We start from the raw sequence: 17,272 nt of genomic DNA, 5'->3' as shown, positions 1-17,272 counted from the left end.
AATGGCAAGTTTTTTTTTTTTTTTTTTTTTTTTTTTTTTTTTAATTTTCCCTGATTGTGTTTGTTTTGTTTTTCATCTTTTGTGGGAGGTGGGTGGAGATGAAAGCCAGCACAGGGGTTGGCAGGCATGATTACTTGTTTTAAAGTTCAGTCCTTTTTATTTTTACTTTTTTTTTTTTTGAGACAGTGTCTCACTCTGTCATCTAGGCTGGAGTGCAGTGGCACAATCACGGCTCACTGTAGCCTTGACCTCCCGGGCTCAGGTGATCCTTTCACTTCAACCTCCTGAGTAGCTGAGACTATGGGCATGTGCCACCCTACCAAGCAATTTTTTATTTTCTTATTTTTTTGTAGCAACGTGGTCTCACCATGTTGCCTAGGCTGGTCTTGAACTACTGAGCTGAAGCCTCCCATCTGCCTCAGCCTCCCAAAGTAAAGTACTGTAATTACAAGCTTGAGCCACTGTGCAAGGCCAAATTCTGGCCTTTTGATATTGCATGGTGGGGGTGGGGAGGTGAAGTGTGACATTTTAGGAATTTGAGGATTTCTTCTTCGACCTTAGGCGTGACATTGGACGAAAGATATCTGGGCTGAGACATTCTCTAGTAATGCTGGATCCAAAAAACTCTTACCCCATTGTCTCATAGCTTCATTATACAGACCTGGAAGCCATGACCCTCTTTTTTTCCCCCTTAGTTGCCAAACATGCATTCTCTGTCTTACCTCATTTGAGTCTTTCCTCAGTCTTGAGAGTCTCAAATGCCTATAATTTTTAGACAAAATTCAACCTTATTTCAATTAGTATTTCATTGTTATTTAAATATTTTAACAGGAAAACTGAGCAATGTTTCCTTTACCTGTTAGTCCTGTTATAATATTTTAGATAAAATGTATTAGAAGGCACATTCTTCATTAATAGAATATTTATTCATGAGTTTATGTGGTTCTTAACTAGGAATACCATATAGTCTATCTCCAACCCTTTGAGAAGGAAAAGAGATACTGAGTAAACAGGACACCAGAAAAGCATGCCTAAACTAGGACTGTTCTGGACAAATAAGAAGGCATGTTCACCTTATTCTTTTTTTTTTTTAGGTGACGGAGTCTCGCTCTGTCACCCGGGCTGGAGTACAGTGACACGATCTTGGCTCACTGCAAACTCCGCCTCCTGGGTTCATGCGATTCTTCTGCCTCAGCCTCCTAAGTAGCTGGGACTACAGGCCCGTGCCACCATGCCTGGCACATTTTTTGTGTTTTTAGTAGAGATGGAGTTTCACCATGTAAGCCAGGATGGTCTCGAACTCCTGACCTCGTGATCCGCCCGCCTTGGCCTCCCAAAGTGCTGGGATTACAGGCGTGAGCCACTGCGCCTGGCCTCACCGTATTCCTAAGGCCAGAAAACCAGCTAAAGTTCACTTTCTGTTTGAGTGCTTGGACTTTATTGGGAGAAGGCAAATGCCCCCGAAACAAGAGTGAACGGGATTGTAATACAATCCCGTTGTATTACAAGCCAGAATAAGAGAGGCTCACTTGCACTGGCCTAAGGCATCTCAGGTGTTGATGAGAATGTGATTACAGATGTCTCACTTGAATGCCAAAGACAATTGCAAAGGAAATGAAAGGTTATACAAAGAGAGTCAAGAAGTCAGTTGTCTGCTCACAGGTTGGCTTTAGTGGTTATTTACATACTAAATGAGCAATAGCTTTAAACTTCAATTGCTTTTATTTCTGAGGAAAAAAATCATCTTATAGCCTTTCATAAGTCGCATAAAATGTGGACATTTTCTATTATTTTAAATAGTAAATTTAAATACTAGCATTTAGTAATTCTTTTGTATTTATTTATTTATTTTTTTGAGACAGAGTCTCGCTCTGTCGCCCAGGCTGGAGTGCAGTGGTGCTATCTCGGCTTACTGCAAGTTCCGCCTCCTGGGTTCACACCATTTTCCTGCCTCAGCCTTCCGAGTAACTGGGACTACAGGTGCCTGCCACCATGCCTGTCTAATTTTTTGTGTTTTTTTTTGTAGAGACGGGGTTTCACCGTGTTAGCCAGGATGGTCTCGATCTCCTGACCTCATGATCTGCCCGCCTCGGCCTCCCAGCATTTAGTAATTCTTAAAAGAGTTCAGCATGAATATACACAGTACATGGGTTATTAGTACTGTGTTGTTAAGACAAATGAACTACGATAGCAAATTGAATTTGGTTCAATCAGGTCAAAGAATAAAAGGATGATTTTTTTTTTTTTAACCACCAGCAAAGAATAGTATAATGAACCCCATGTAGCTGTCACTTAACTTCAATAATTTCAAGTTTGAGTAAGTTGCAGAGTAGGAATTTGGACCCACATCTCTCTTTTTCCAAATCCCTTGCTTTTAATTACAATCCCATGTGACTTCTTTGTCATTTGATGCTATTGAGCAACTTTATGATTTCTTGGTGTTTTTGGTAAAATAGACATGAAAAGGCATTACTGCGGGGAGTTTTTTCCCTCCCTGGTAATAAGAGGGAAAAAGCACTCTCTTAATGATACACATTTTGTAATAAGCATTTTTTTTAGTTGCAGTGTTCTGCAAAGACAAAACCTGCTGATACAGTTCCTCCTGTTTTAGAAATCTTTGACCCATTCATCAGACTCTGACCACTCTAAAGATAAAGGATTATGGTTGTATTGGTCTTTCTGACTGAAGCGGCCTTCTGCAGATTGAGAAATTGTGTAATTATTAACTGTAGTAATGGATATGTACTTGCAAGTTTCCTCTGATATCTTAATGAGCTTTAACCCTCTGAGTACACCTAAAACATATCCTAGAATCATTGAAATTAATCAGTTGTCCATAACTTTTCTGTCTGTATAATTTGGCTGTCATAAATATTTTGTTTTCCCCTGTCCTTACCAGTCTTCATCCTCCTACTCACATACTCACAACTCCTATAAATTGGAGTATTTAGTAGCAGTAGCCTTTGGTATAAACACTTTTAAAAAATTCACTATTTTTTGAATTAATAGGGCCACTTTCTAGTCAAGTTTTTTTTTGAGGGGATGGGGAAGGTAGAGTAACAGTTCCACACTTACAAGGGTATTTGTTTAGACCAAGCTTGTTCAACCCACAGCCCGCGGGGCTGCATGCGGTCCAGGACAGCTTTAAATGCAACCCAACATGAGTTTGTAAACTTTCTTAAAACATTATGAGTTTTTTTGAGATATTTTTGAGACAGAGTCTCGCTCTGTTGTCCAGGCTGGAGTGCAGTGGCCCAATCTTGGCTCACTGCAACCTCCACCTCCTGGGTTCAAGCGATTCTCCTGCCTTAGCCTCTGGAGTAGCTGGGATTACAGGTGAGCGCTACCACTCCTAGCTAATTTTTGTATTTTTAGTAGAGATGGGATTTTACCATGTTGACCAGGCTGATTTCAAACTCCTGACCTCGAGTGATCTGCCTACCTCGGCCTCCCAAAGTGCTGGGATTACAAGCGTGAACCACTGTGCCCAGCCTGTGATTTTTTTTTTTTTTTTTTTTTTTTTTAGCTCATTAGCTGTCATTAGTGTTAACTGTATTTTATATGTGGCCCAAGACAATTCTTCTTCCTCCACTGTGGCCCAGGGAAGCCAAAAGATTAGATACCCCTGATTTAGACAAATAAGTAAAGGCACACTGAAATAACAGTTATATATAATAACCTTGTACCGCCAGGCACAGTGGCTCTTGCCTCTAATCCCAGCACTTTGGGAGGCTGAGGCAGGCGGATCACCTGAGGTTGGGAGTTCGAGACCAGCCTGACTTACATGGAGAAACCCCATCTCTACTAAAAATACAAAATTAGCTGGGCATGGTGGTGCATACCTATAATCTCAGCTACTCGGGAGGCTGAGGCAGGAGAATCGCTTGAACCCAGGAGGCAGAAGTTGTGGTGAGCTGAGATTGTGTTATTACACTCCAGCCTGGGCAACAAGAGCGAGACTCCGTCTCAAAAAACAAAACAAAACAAAACAAATAAAAAAAAAAAAAACCTTGTGCTTTATGGAACTCGCATTCATCTCAGATATTCCTTGCCCTGGGAGATCCTGTGAACCCTCAGGACTGCTTCGTGTCACCCCTTTATGCTCTACTATCTTCCCCTGCCTAGAAGGCAAGTAGGGCTTTGAATCTTGCCTTTGATTCTACTGTGATCCTGTCAAATATAGTAATGCTAGAAATATAAGTCTGAAGTTTGGGAGAGAGATTGGCTCAGTATAGATTTGTAAAGCACAGTTGGATATATGGTAGTTATATGAATGGGATTGGATGAAATTCTCTAGAAGTGTGTGGAATGGAAAGAGATGGCCCAAGGAGGAAGAGAGAAAAATTGGAGAGGTAGAAGAACTGCTTAGAAAAGAGTAATGTTCTAGAAACTAAGGAGAGAGTTTTACAACTGCAGTGGTGAAGCACTGTGACTTCTTATTTAGCAATTTGGACTTCATTATTGTCTTATCAGAGATAGGAAATGAAAGTCAGGAGAAAATATTAAGTGAGGACACAGAAGCAGTAAACGTCATATGCACCTTTTAACCATTTTGAAGATTACCAATAATAGGGCCTGTCCCTTGGGTAAGGCAATGAGGGCAGCTTTCCTGGGCCCTATTTTGGGGTGGGGAATGACTCGGGGGCTTTATTATATGACTTTTTTCTGAACATTAATAAAATTCAGTTCCAAAATTTTGTGATTAACTGTAATCCTAAGAGCCTATGAAAAATGCAAATAATGGGCAGTTCCACATTGGTTGAATTGTCCCAGGCTTCTCTCTTCTAGAGATGCTGTCCCTTCCTTTTAATCCTATAGTAGCTCCTATCACTTTTTTGTTTGTTTCTTTTATTTTTTGAGACAGAGTTACCCAGGCTGGAGTGCAGTGGTATGATCTCAGCTCACTGCAACTTCTACCTCCTGGGTTCAAGCGATTCTTGTGCCTCAGCCTCCTGAGTAGCTGGGATTACAGGCATGTGCTACCACACCTGGCTAATTTTTGTGTTTTTAGTAGAGATAGAGTTTTACCATATTGCCTAGGCTGGTCTTGAACTCCTGACCTCAGGTGATCCACCTGCTTCAGCCTCCCAAAGTCCTGAGATTACAGGTATGAGCCAAGGCTCCTGGCCTCCTATCACTTTTTATAATTGTCAGTTTGTTTTTCCTATCAGAAATTAAGCTCCTTAAAGCTCTCTATTATTGTTTTGAATTCCTAGGGCCTAGCATAATGCCCAGCACGTAGTGTTGTGTGTTTGTTACATGAGTGATTGAAGGAATAATCCGATACATATCTGTCTTAAGTACAAAAGAATTCCAATATGGTGGTCTCACAGAGTCAAAAAAGCAGAATGTTTCAGACAAGAGGGATTGATAAACAGTTTCTAATGGTAGTAAAAGTATTGAAAACTGACGTTTGGATTTGGTTTTTAGGTCATTGGTTTCCATCGTGAAAACTTCTATAGCAAAATGGTTGGAGAGAAGTGGTAGAAGATTAAAGGAGAAATGAGATGTAAGAAACAACAAACAAGTTTGTGGGGGGGATTTTGGTTTTATTTTTAAAAGTTTGTAGCTGAGCGTGACAGTATGTGCCAGTAGTCACAGCTATTTGGGATGCTGTGGCTGGATGATAGATAGCTTGAGCCCAGGAGCTTGAGGCTGCAGTGAGCCATGATTGCACCATTGCACTCCAGCCTGGGTGACAGAGCGAGACCCTGACTCAAAAAATATAAAATAAAATAATAAAATAAAATAAAATATAAAATAAAATAAAAATAAAATAAGATGAAGCTAAAGGGAAGAAATCATTGGAGAAGAAAGCCAAAGATCTGATGGAGGAGAGTTCATTATCATGGTAATGTTATGTATTTGATTTGCATATATCTATTCCCACCAACTTTTTTTTTTTTTTTTTTTTTGAGGCAGAGTCTCACTGTCACCCAGGCTAGAGTGCTGGAGTGTAGTGGCACGATCCTGGCTCACTGCAGCCTCCCGGGTTCAAGCGATTCTCCTGCCTCAGCCTCCCTAGTAGCTGAGACTACAGGCTCGTGCCATCACACCCTGGTAATTTTTGTATTTTTAGTAGAGATGAGGTTTCACATGTTAGCCAGGCTGGTCTTGAACTCCTGACCTCAGGTGATCCGCCCACTTCAGCCTCCCAAAGTGCTGGGATTACAGACGTGAGCCACCACGCCTGGCCGCAACCAACATTTCAGGATAATATATTTCTCCTTCCACTTGGGTTTGATATATTAATGTATTTTGAACTTGAAGGCTTTTGCTGTGCTATTTAGGGCCCCTAATGGTATATCTAATAATGACATGCAGTAGAACAGCTAATATACCAGTTATTCCTTATGAAGGTTATTCTTTCTGTGAGGATTAGATGAGGTTGGAATATGTAGTTACAGCAATAATAGTGATTCTTAATCATTTTTTTTTAAAGAGAGGGTCTCGTCAGGCATAGTGGCTCATGCCCGTAATCCCAACACTTTGGGAGGCCGAGGCGGGTGGATCACTTGAGGTCAGGAGTTCAAGACCAGCCTGGCCAAAAATGGTGACACTCCCATCTCTACTAAAAAAACTAAAATTAACTGGGCGTGGTGGTGGGCGGCTATAATCCCAGCTACTCGGTAGGCTGAGATAGGAAAATCGCTTGAACCTGGGAGGCGGGAGGTTGCAGTGAGCAGAGATCGCTTCATTGCACTCCAGACTGGGCAATAAGAACAAAACTCTGTCTCTAAATTAATTAATTAATTAATTAAAGAGAGGATCTCACTCTGTCACTCAGACTGAAGTGCAGTGGTGTGATCATGGCTCACTGCAATATCTGACTCTCAGGCTCAAGTAATCCTCCCACCTCAGCCTCCCTAGTAACTGGGACTATAGGCATTTCACCACTATGTCCAGCTAATTTTAAGAAATTTTTTAGTTTTTAAATTTTTTTGTAGAGATAGGGGTCTTATTATGTTGTCCAGGCTGGCCTCGAACTCCTGGTCTCAAGCGATCCTCCCTCCTCAGCCTCCCAAAGTGCTGGGATTACAGGTGTGAGTCACCATGGCTGGCCAAAAATGAATAATTTTTTTTTTTTTAGATGGAGTCTCGCTTTGTCACGCAGGCTGGAGTGCAGTGGCAAGATCTTGGCTCACTGCAACCTCCTCCTCCTGGGTTCAAGTGATTCTCTTGCCTCAGACTCCCAAGTAGCTGAGGCTATAGGCATGGGCCATCACACCTGGCCAATTTTTGTATTTTTAGTAGAGATAGGGTTTCACCATCTTGGCCTGCCTGGTCTTGAACTTCTGACCTCAAGTGATCCACCCCCTCGGCCTCCCAAAGTGCTGCAATTACAGGCGTGAACCACTGTGCTCTGCCCAAAAATGAGTAATTTAAAGGTGACTGTAATGTAGTTAAACAAATGCCTCTTTTCCCATTCTTCACTAACTTGTTATTTAAATGGGGCAAGTTTTTACAACATAAGAAATAAACAGGCCAGGCGTGGTGGCTCATACCTCTAATCCCGGCACTTTGAGAGGCGGAGGAGGGCGGATCACTTGAGGTCAGGAGTTTGAGACCAGCCTGGACGACATGGTAAAACCCCGTATCTACTAAAAGTACAAAAATTAGCCAGGCATGGTGGCACAGACTGTAATCCCAGCTAATCAGGAGACTGAAGCAGGAGAACTGGTTGAACCCAGGAGGCGGAGGTTGCAGTGAGCCTAGATGGCAACACTGCACTCCAGCCTGGGCAACAGAGGAAGACTCCATCTCAAATGAAATAAACATACTAAAAATCTATTTACCTGTTTGATGTGAGTGTACTTAGCTTTATTTCCCTTAAAGAGAGTCTTTTTTTTTTCTTTCCAAGATGGAGTCTTGCTCTGTTGCCCAGGCTAGAGTGCAGTGGCACAATCTTAGCTCACTGCAACCTCTGCCTCCTGGGTTCAAGCGATTCTTCTTCCTCAGCCTTCAAGTGGCTGGGACTACAGGCATGAGCCACCACGCCCAGCTAATTTTTTGTATTTTTAGTAGAGACAGGGTTTCATGCTGTTAGCCAGGATCGTCTCGATCTCCTGACCTTGTGATCCACCCACCTCGGCCTCCCAAAGAGCTGGGATTACAGGCATGAGCCACTGTACCTAGCCTAAAGAGAGTCTTTAAGTGAAAAATTTTTGTGAATATTTTGATTTCTCCTGCATAATTTCTTGTGTATTTATGAATTTTATATAATTAAATGGCATGTCAAAAAATCACCTATGTTAATTATGTTTTTGACTCGGTTATTATATTTTCTTTTGGTACATTATTAAGTTAATATCCATATGCAAAAATATGCTGACAATATTTTAATTTTGGATATTTCATTTTTATCAGAAATCATGAGTGGAGGATCTCAAGTCCACATTTTTTGGGGTGCTCCAGTTGCTCCACTGAAAATGACAGTATCGCAAGAAACAGCTTCTTTAATGTCCGTTGCTGACCCCTGGAAAAAAATTCAGCTTTTATGCAGTCAACATTCTTTATATCTGAAGGATGAAAAACAGCACAACAATCTTGAAAACTGTGAAGTCCCAGAATCTATTGGTTCTCCAGATCTTCTTAGTGGTCATTTCTTAGCAAACTGTATGAATAGACATGTTCATGTGAAAGATGACTTTGTACATTCTGTTTCTGAAACACAGAATATAGAATCCCAGAAGATTCACTCCTCTAGACTGAGTGATGTAACTAGCTCTAATATGCAAATATGTGGATTTAAAAGCGCAGTTCCGCATTTAACTGAAGAAGAAAAGTATCAAAAGCTTCTCAGTGAAAATAAAATTATAGATGAACAGCCTAAACATCAGTCAGATATATGTGGTGAGAACTTTAACACAAATTTGTGTCAGTTAAGCCATAAGTGTGCAGCTATGTTGGATTTGGTTTGTAGTACTGAACAAATTAATATAGGGCCTGAAGTGGTACAAAGAGCGTGTGTGCCGACAGAATATCATGAAATACAAAACCAGTGTTTGGGATTATTTTCCTCGAACGCAGTATATAAGCCAAGGTCTGAAGCAGCAGTTAGGAAGGTCTCAGACCTTAAAATATCAACTGATACTGAATTTCTCAGTATAATTACCTCCAGCCAGGTTGCTTTTTTAGCTCAAAAGAAAGATAAAGGGCGGAGTCCTATAAATAAAGAGAATGCAAACATGGAGACTGAACCAAAGGCAAGTTACGGGGAGATAAGAATACCTGAAGAGAATTTGATTCAGCTTGATGATTTTACAGATGCATATGAAAGTGGACAAAACCAAGCATATTCCCTTGAACTTTTTAGTCCTGTTTGTCCTAAAACAGAAAATAGCCACATTCACATAAACTCTGATAAAGGTCTTGAAGAAAATACAGGATCTCAAGAACTTTTCAGTTCTGAAGATGAACTGCCACCAAATGAGATATGTATTGAGTTGTGTAGCTCAGGAATACTGTGTTCCCAGCTAAATACCTTCCACAAAAGTGCTATTAAAAGAAGCTGCACCTCTGAAGATAAGGTGGGCCAGTCTGAAGCTCTGTCTAGAGTCCTTCAAGTAGCTAAGAAAATGAAGTTGATTTCTAATGAAGGAGATTCTGCTATAGGAATGGATCAGAGGAATGTGTCTGAATTTAAGGGTATTAAAAAAACATCATTAATAAAAAACTGTGATTCTAAAAGCCAGAAGTATAATTGTTTAGTCATGGTGCTATCTCCATGCCATGTGAAGGAAATAAACATAAAATTCGGACCAAATTCTGGCTCTAAAGTGCCTTTAGCAACAGTTACAGTAATTGATCAATCAGAAACTAAGAAGAAAGTTTTTCTGTGGAGGACTGCAGCATTTTGGGCATTTACAGTGTTTCTTGGAGATATAATTTTACTCACAGGTGAGGTCATTATGGTATAGTGGTAGCTTATTTTATAAAGCTAAGTTTTGTTTTTGCATTTCTCCCACTTAGTCTTTGAAGACTCTGTAGTCATTTGCCTCTTCTGAGCTCAGCATAATTGATCCCTTTATCGCATCTGCATTGTTCTCCTTTCCACTGTCCACTCTCCTGCCCATTGCCACTTCTGGGTCTCTGTTCGTCCTTCTGAGCTCTGACCCACTTATCGCCTCCTTTAATAAGCGTTCCCTAGTCAGGTGCAGTGGGTCACTCTTGTAGTCCCAGCACTTTGGGAGGCTGAGGCAGGAAGATTGCTTGCAGCCAGGAATTTGAGACCAGCCTTGGCAACATAGTGAGACCCCGCCTCTACTAAAAAAAATACAAAAAACTAGCCGGGCGACGTGGCGGGCCCCTGTAGTCCCAGCTACTCGGGAGGCTGAGGCAGGAGAATGGCGTAAGCCCGGGAGGCGGAGCTTGCAGTGAGCTGAGATCCGGCCACTGCACTCCAGCCTGGATGACAGAGCCAGACTCCGTCTCAACAAAAAATAAAAAATAAATAAAATAAAATAAATTAAATTGTGTGTGCCTGTAGTCCCAGCTACTCAGGAGGCTGACATGGGAGGATTGCTTGAGCCCAGGAGGTTGAGGCTGCAGTGAGCTTTAATTGGGCCACTGCACTCCAGCCCGAGCAACAGAGTTGGAACTTTCCACTTCTGTTTTTTTTTTTTTTTTAGTCAGAGTCTCGCTCTGGCACCCAGGCTGGAGTGCAGTGGCACGATCTCGGCTCACTGCAAGCTCCGCCTCCCAGGTTCATGCCATTCTCCTGCCTCAGCCTCCCAAGTAGCTGGGACTACAGGTGCCCACCACCACGCCTGGTTAATGTTTTGTGTTTTTTTAGTAGAGAGGGTGTTTCACCGTGTTAGCCAGGATGGTCTCCATCTCCTGACCTTGTGATCTGCCCGCTGCGGCCTCCCAAAGTCCTGGGATTACAGGCGTGAGCCACCGCGCCCAGCCTCTGCTTCTTTACCTAATGTCTAATAATGCTGTGCACATTATGTTCTCACTGAGGGAACAGTTATCTATTTCTATTGCTTTATTATTAAAATTATGTTAATTACACTTGGAAATATGGAAAGGAGAAAACTGGTGTTATACCAACTTCATATAACGACCAGTAGAGTTCTAGAGTGTTACCTTCCAGTTATTTTCTCTGTTCTCCTTAAAATGTGTGTGCATGTGAGTATATGTCCCACATAGAAGCTCATATTTATTGGGAGCTTCCTTTGTGAGACCCTGTTTTAGACTTTACATGCATATCTCATTACAACAAGTATATGAGGAAGGTACTGATTTTTATCCCCATTTTTCAGTTGAGGAAGCTGAAGCCCAGAGAAGTAAAGTAAGTTGCCCAGTGTCATACATCTAGGAAGTGGCAAAGCTATGGTTTCTCCTAGACTCTAGAATTCATACTCTTACTGTATAGTTGTAACCATAAAGAACATTTTGTTTTTTTAATTTTTAATTTATTTTTAATTAATTTATTTTTAAGAGACAGGGTCTTGCTGTGTTGCCAAGTGCAGTGGCTACTCATGGGCACAATCCCATTACTGATCAGCATGAGAATTTTTAAATCGTTATGTAATTTTTTTTTGGTTTGTTTGTTTAATAGGGACAGGGTCTCACTGCATTACCCAGGCTGATCTCCAACTCCTGGGCTCAATTGATCCTCCTGCCGCAGCCTCCCAAAGTGCTAGGATTACAGGTGTGAGCTACCGTGCCCATGGTATTTTTAACATTCCCTTGTTTCCAACCTGGACCAGTTCACCCCTCCTTAGGGAACCTGTCGTCCTCCACTCCCAGGAGGTCACTATATTGATGGCAAGCTTAGTGCAGACACCTAATCGGCTACAACTCTGAACTCCTGGGCTCAAGTGAGCCTCCTGCCTCAGTCTCCCAAGTGGCCAGGACTACAGGTACGCATGCCACTGCACCCAGAGAGAATATTTAATTTCTTTTTGTTTATTTTTTGAGACAGACTCTTGCTCTGTTGCCCAGGCTGGAGCACAGTGGCACAATCTTGGCTCACTGCAACCTCTGCCTCCTGGGTGCAGGTGATTCTCCTGCTTCAGCCTCTCGAGTAGCTGGGATTATAGGTGCACGCCACCACGCCTGGCTAATTTTTGTATCTTTAGTAGAGACGGGGTTTCACCATGTTGGCCAGGCTGGTTTCAAACTCCTGTCCTCAGGTGATTTGCCTACCTTGGCCTCCCAAAGTGCTAGGATTACAGGTGTGAGCCACCGTGCCTGGCCAGAATATGTTTTCACCGAACATATCTAATATTGTGTTACATGTTCTTTGTTGATTCAAAATTGACACATGGTGTATTAGAGCAGGAAGAAGTTGATTAAGCTTAATAAAATATCTAAAGAAAGAATGTGATACGGAGGAGGTATTTAGAAAAAGAAAACTTCAAAGCAATATTGATAGTCCTAGCAAATAGTTTACAGGAGGAATGAGAACCTTAGCTAGTGTACCTTAGTGTTCCTGTAGGATTGTCAAGTACAATCTTTTATAAAGAGGTAAACACAAGATTGTAATGAACAGGCTTAGTATAGCCACATCCCACTGGCAGTATTAGCTATTATTATTTACATGTGATCATATTATTGGAGATTCAATTCACCTAACTCCCTCTGTTCTGATTCAGTGCTTGCTGAATACCTCTTTGCTTGTGATTTGGCTTTCTAGTTGTAGAGCTGCCCACAGCGTGAGAACAAGCTGAAATACTGTTTTTTTGGGCAATTAATCCCTCGTTGTAAATGAAAAAAAAAATTTTTTTTCTTTGATTTGTTTCATTAATTGATTTAGTACAAGCTTATGTTGCAGAGCCGAAATCTAGTTTTGGAGTGTTAACAAAATTAAGTTTCCCAGAGTGTAAAAGAGGCTGAACCCTGGACCATGGTCATTTTACTGAGGCAATTAGTGTTACCAGGGACCTCTTGGGGACCTTTTCCGTTTTCCTAGATAGGTGTGAACTCAATCTGCAATCTCTGTATTTTTTCCTAACATCTCTATAGTTGTTAACAACTAGGTACATTCTCTCTAGTGGCTTTAATGCCATTTACTTAACCATTTTCCTATTATAAGACATTTAAATGATTTCTATGAACTTTTTTAAAAAAATCTGATTTTTTTTGTCTTTTTAAGAAAAAGACGATCTAGTTCACTGATTTCTGAATAAGTTTCTTTTGTGTGGAACAGATGGAAACGTTGCGGAAAAAAAAAAATCTACACTTTTCTGTTGTCCTAATGAGGCAGTGAACTTACTTGGATAGCTTGAATAGTTCATACTACCTATTGATGTATACCCCCAAACAGAAAAATTCTTTTTTTTTTTTTTTTGAGATGGAGTCTTGCTCTGTCGCCCAGGCTGGAGTGCAGTGGTGTGATCTTGGCTCAGTGCAACCGCTGCCTCCCAGGTTCAAGCGATTCTCCTACCTCAGCCTCCCGAGTAGGTGGGACTACAGGAGCCCGCCACCACGCCTGACTAATTTTTGTATTTTTAGTAGAGACAGGGTTTCACCATGTTGGCCGAGCTGGTCTTAAACTCCTGACCTTGTGATCCGCCCACCTCAGCCTCCCAAAGTTCTGGGATTACAGGTGTGAGCCACCACACCCGGCCCAAACTGAAAAATTTTAAGTAACAGATGTATTCCAGATCTTGTTGAATACCAACACAGTAGACAGTTTGCTATTATACTTCTAGCAATAGAATGAAGAGATGCCAAAAATAAGGATTACCTAAGGGAGACTACTGACTAGAATTAGATGAAGACAGGGGACTTACCACTGGGAAACAACAGTGTTTAAAGGACAAACAGAATAAGAACTAGGAGCTGGGGTATGTCAGTGAGAGGGCAGGAAGGAGCCAGGAGGCCAGGGCAGGCTACCCATCCCCTCCATCCACTGCTAGTGATTACCATGTGACTAATCCAACATTGGCTTCAGAGTCCTAGCTTTCAGAATGCTCTCCTTGAAATTTCTCATCTGTTCCTTTTTTCTGAAGAACATGCATCCTGAATGTTGGATCATGAAAAGTCTTGAATGCTGTACTAGCTCTTCCTGGCTAGGCAGTGGGGAGCCACTGTTTTTCAGTAAGTCACCTGAACTCTTTAATGCTCTGACGTATCACTCGTCTGAACTCATTAATGCTCTAATAAATGACTCATTAGCATTGTAAGAAATGGGTTGCGGGGGGACAAGCACCTGTTGGGAGGGAAAGGAATGTGTGATGTAAAACAGTAGTAGTGGCAGGGCATGGGCACATTTAAGCAGCAGAGGGGTAGGTGGGGATTTTGGTTTACTTGATTAGCAGCATAGTGTCAACAAATGAGTTGGGCACTGTGAAAGGAAAAGCAGGTTTGGACATTGCTGAGTTTGGGGAGCCAATAGAATATCCAGGTGGGAATTTTCATTAGTTTGTTGTGGATAAAAGGTTCAGAAGCTGAGGAAAGGGTCTGGAATCTAAATCTGTAAGTAATCAGTTGGAATTTATACATCCTTGGTTTTCTTTCCCATTATCTCTAAATTATTTCGCTATTGTTAATATATGTTTATATCTCTGACACTATATACTGATTAGATCCTGCCTTAGAAATAGCTCCCTTCCCCTCTTTCTCTTTACAGCTCACAAGTTTTGCTCTACCTACAATTGTTTCTACCTGTTGATATGTTTAGTTCTACATGATTCTACTCTATCCGTCTTAGATATACAGCTCTCTCTTTCCAATTGGAAAATGTTCCCTACCTCCAAAGTCTTTCACTTTTAACGTCCATGGAAGATGATTATTGTGGTATTTAGGGAAAAATAATCAAGTGTGTTAAGAATGCCTCATATTATATTCAGATATATTTATAGTAGAAGGGACCAGTCCATACCGAATATTATTACTCTCCTAGGCACTACTGCTTTGGAACCACTACTTCGCCTTCTGGTCCTAAGAAAATTATTTTTAACTTGTCAGAAATATACATGATAACATTTGCCTTATGTAAACAAAAACTGTTAAACTTTTTAAATATAGAGCAGTGGTCTTCCATACTGATATCGTTTGAATATAAAGAAGCAATTTTGTTACTTTACCTAGATTGAGATTTCAGATTTGCTGTTTTGTCATTTCATGCCTTTAGGCAGGTTATTTAACCTATTTGATCTCTAGTTTCCCAGTATATGGGAGGCATGCGTAATATTTTGCTGTGATTGGTAAGTTAATCACATTGTAAAGGAATTTATGGCATAATCAGAATGTTTTTTCTCTCTCTAGATGTTGTTATTCATGAGGACCAATGGGTTGGCGAGACAGTACTACAATCAACATTTAGCAGTCAGTTATTAAATCTTGGGAGTTATTCATCTATTCAGCCTGAAGAATGTAAGGCACATTTTAAATGAAATAATATATTAGTGTTTAAAGTATAAAAACATACTAGGAAAGATTAGGGTTAAAATGGTTCTTTTACAAAATGTTTTCTAAACAGTTGGAGAGTATTGGTTTCTTTTCATTAGTAAGAATGAAAATAGAATTTTAAGAAATGAACTGTGCATTGTGAATCACATTTATTTTAAGAAGTATTGGGTCTCATGTTTTGTTTTCTTAGGCAGTCAGTATAGTGGTGGTTCTTCACCTTTTAGGGAGTCAAAGACCTCTTTGAGAATCTTTAGATCATTTCTTCAGAAAACTGGACTTATGTAGATAGGCACAAAATTTTGCTTATAATTGTAAAGCATTCCATGGACCTCTGATGTTCTTCTGTGGAACTTCTGAGCCTCTGATTAAGAATCCTTGGGGTAATAAAAATGTATTGGTCTCATATTCAGACAGCTGTGGTTTGAATCCTTATTCTCCTACTTACCACTGCTAAGAAAAGCTATCTTCCTTCTTTAACGTCCAGTTTTCTCTTCTTTAAAAGAAGCTGTTTAATGAAGAAACTAGCAGCTATCTCCTTCTCTAGGTAATACAATTTAAAAAAAAAGAAAGAAAGCAAAGTAAGGGAAACAGTACAAACTTGTGGTTATGATCACTGTACTCAGATAGACCAGGATTTGAATCCTGGCCCTCTTACTTCCAGTCTGTCTTTAGGCAAGTTATTTCACTTCACTATACCTCTGTCTCCTTGTCTTTGAAATGGATATAAGAATACATACATACCTTATAGGGTTGTTATGAAGATTAAGTGAGGAAATGAATATAAGATGTTGAACCTGCACATAATGTAGTAGTAACATAGTAATATTAGAGGGAGAAATAATAAGCTGGCAAAATATATTTGATAAAATTCTGAAATATCATACAAGAATATAGCTAGGGAAATATACTGATTATACAAGAAGATAACTGGAATAATAGGAAAGTTATAGGATGTATATGGAAGGTAGAGCATGGAATTCCAACTTTTGAATTCTTAAAGAGCAAGTAGAAGGGAAGAGCAACAATAACAAGAACTGTGTTTGAAATGGGCAAGGTTTCATTATATACTAGGGTGGCCCATCAGCAGAAAATAAACTCTGACATATTTCATAGACAGCTAAAATAGAGTTCTTCATCTATCCAATATATATTTGTTATGTGTTGACATTGTTTTAGGCACTGTGCTTACTGTACACTGGGGGTACAATGGTGCCTGTCCTCATGGAGCTTACGTTCTCATGTGGAAGACAGCCCAAAAAAATGAATGAAACAGACATATAAGTAAAATATTTACAGGTGATAATGAGTGCTGTGAAGGAAACTAACAAAGGGCTAAGATACGGAGTGCCATGGTTCTAGTTAAGAAGGGTTGATTATGGAGTAGAATCAGGGTTAGGAAGTTATTACAATAGCTGAAGTTGAGAGATGATGGGAGCTAAAGAGTTGAGATATATTTGTAAATAGAGTTAATAGGATTTTCTGATGATGGGGGTCTGGGGATGAGGGAAGAGGGACAATCTACTGCTACTTGATTACAGGTTTAAGTAACTAGGTAGCCTTTATTGGGAAAGACTGAGAGGGAACTGGTTTATGGGGAAAAGGGCTATGTTTCAAGGCGTGTTAAGTTTTAGGTATCTTTGAGATATTCAAGTGGAGATGTTATATAAGAACTAAAAACAAAGTTCAGGACTCAGAAGACAAGTTTAAAATTAAGAGGCAAATTTTAGAGTTATTAGCATACAGATAATATTTTTTTAAAAACTTTTAAATTTGAAATATTATCTGTGAAATTATAGAATCACAGGGAATTGCAAAAATAATACATAAAGTCCCATGAACTCTTCATCTAGCTTCTCCCAGTGGTGACATCTTATATAACTTTAGTACAATATCAACAACAGGAAAT

At 40.3% G+C, this 17,272-nt stretch overlaps 2 protein-coding genes across 2 annotated transcripts in view; both read left to right on the top strand.

Moving 5' to 3' along the window:
* Positions 1-17,272, top strand: part of LOC112631324 (anthrax toxin receptor-like) — a 724,187-nt gene that overhangs the window by 232,880 nt on the left and 474,035 nt on the right.
* The window catches only part of SHLD2 (shieldin complex subunit 2), an 87,594-nt gene that overhangs the window by 39,540 nt on the left and 30,782 nt on the right, over positions 1-17,272 (top strand). Inside the window, exons 3-4 of the mRNA XM_025396257.1 lie at positions 8,368-9,900; positions 15,223-15,330. Coding sequence (XP_025252042.1) covers positions 8,373-9,900; positions 15,223-15,330 — 1,636 coding nt within the window. The 5' untranslated portion in view covers positions 8,368-8,372. The remainder of the gene's footprint in view (positions 1-8,367; positions 9,901-15,222; positions 15,331-17,272) is intronic.

Source organism: Theropithecus gelada, chromosome 9 (genome assembly GCF_003255815.1).
Source record: "Theropithecus gelada isolate Dixy chromosome 9, Tgel_1.0, whole genome shotgun sequence".
NCBI classification, from domain to species: domain Eukaryota; kingdom Metazoa; phylum Chordata; class Mammalia; order Primates; family Cercopithecidae; genus Theropithecus; species Theropithecus gelada.
The sequence above is the reverse complement of the archived record's forward strand: the minus strand, read 5'-3'. Positions and strand labels throughout refer to the sequence as shown.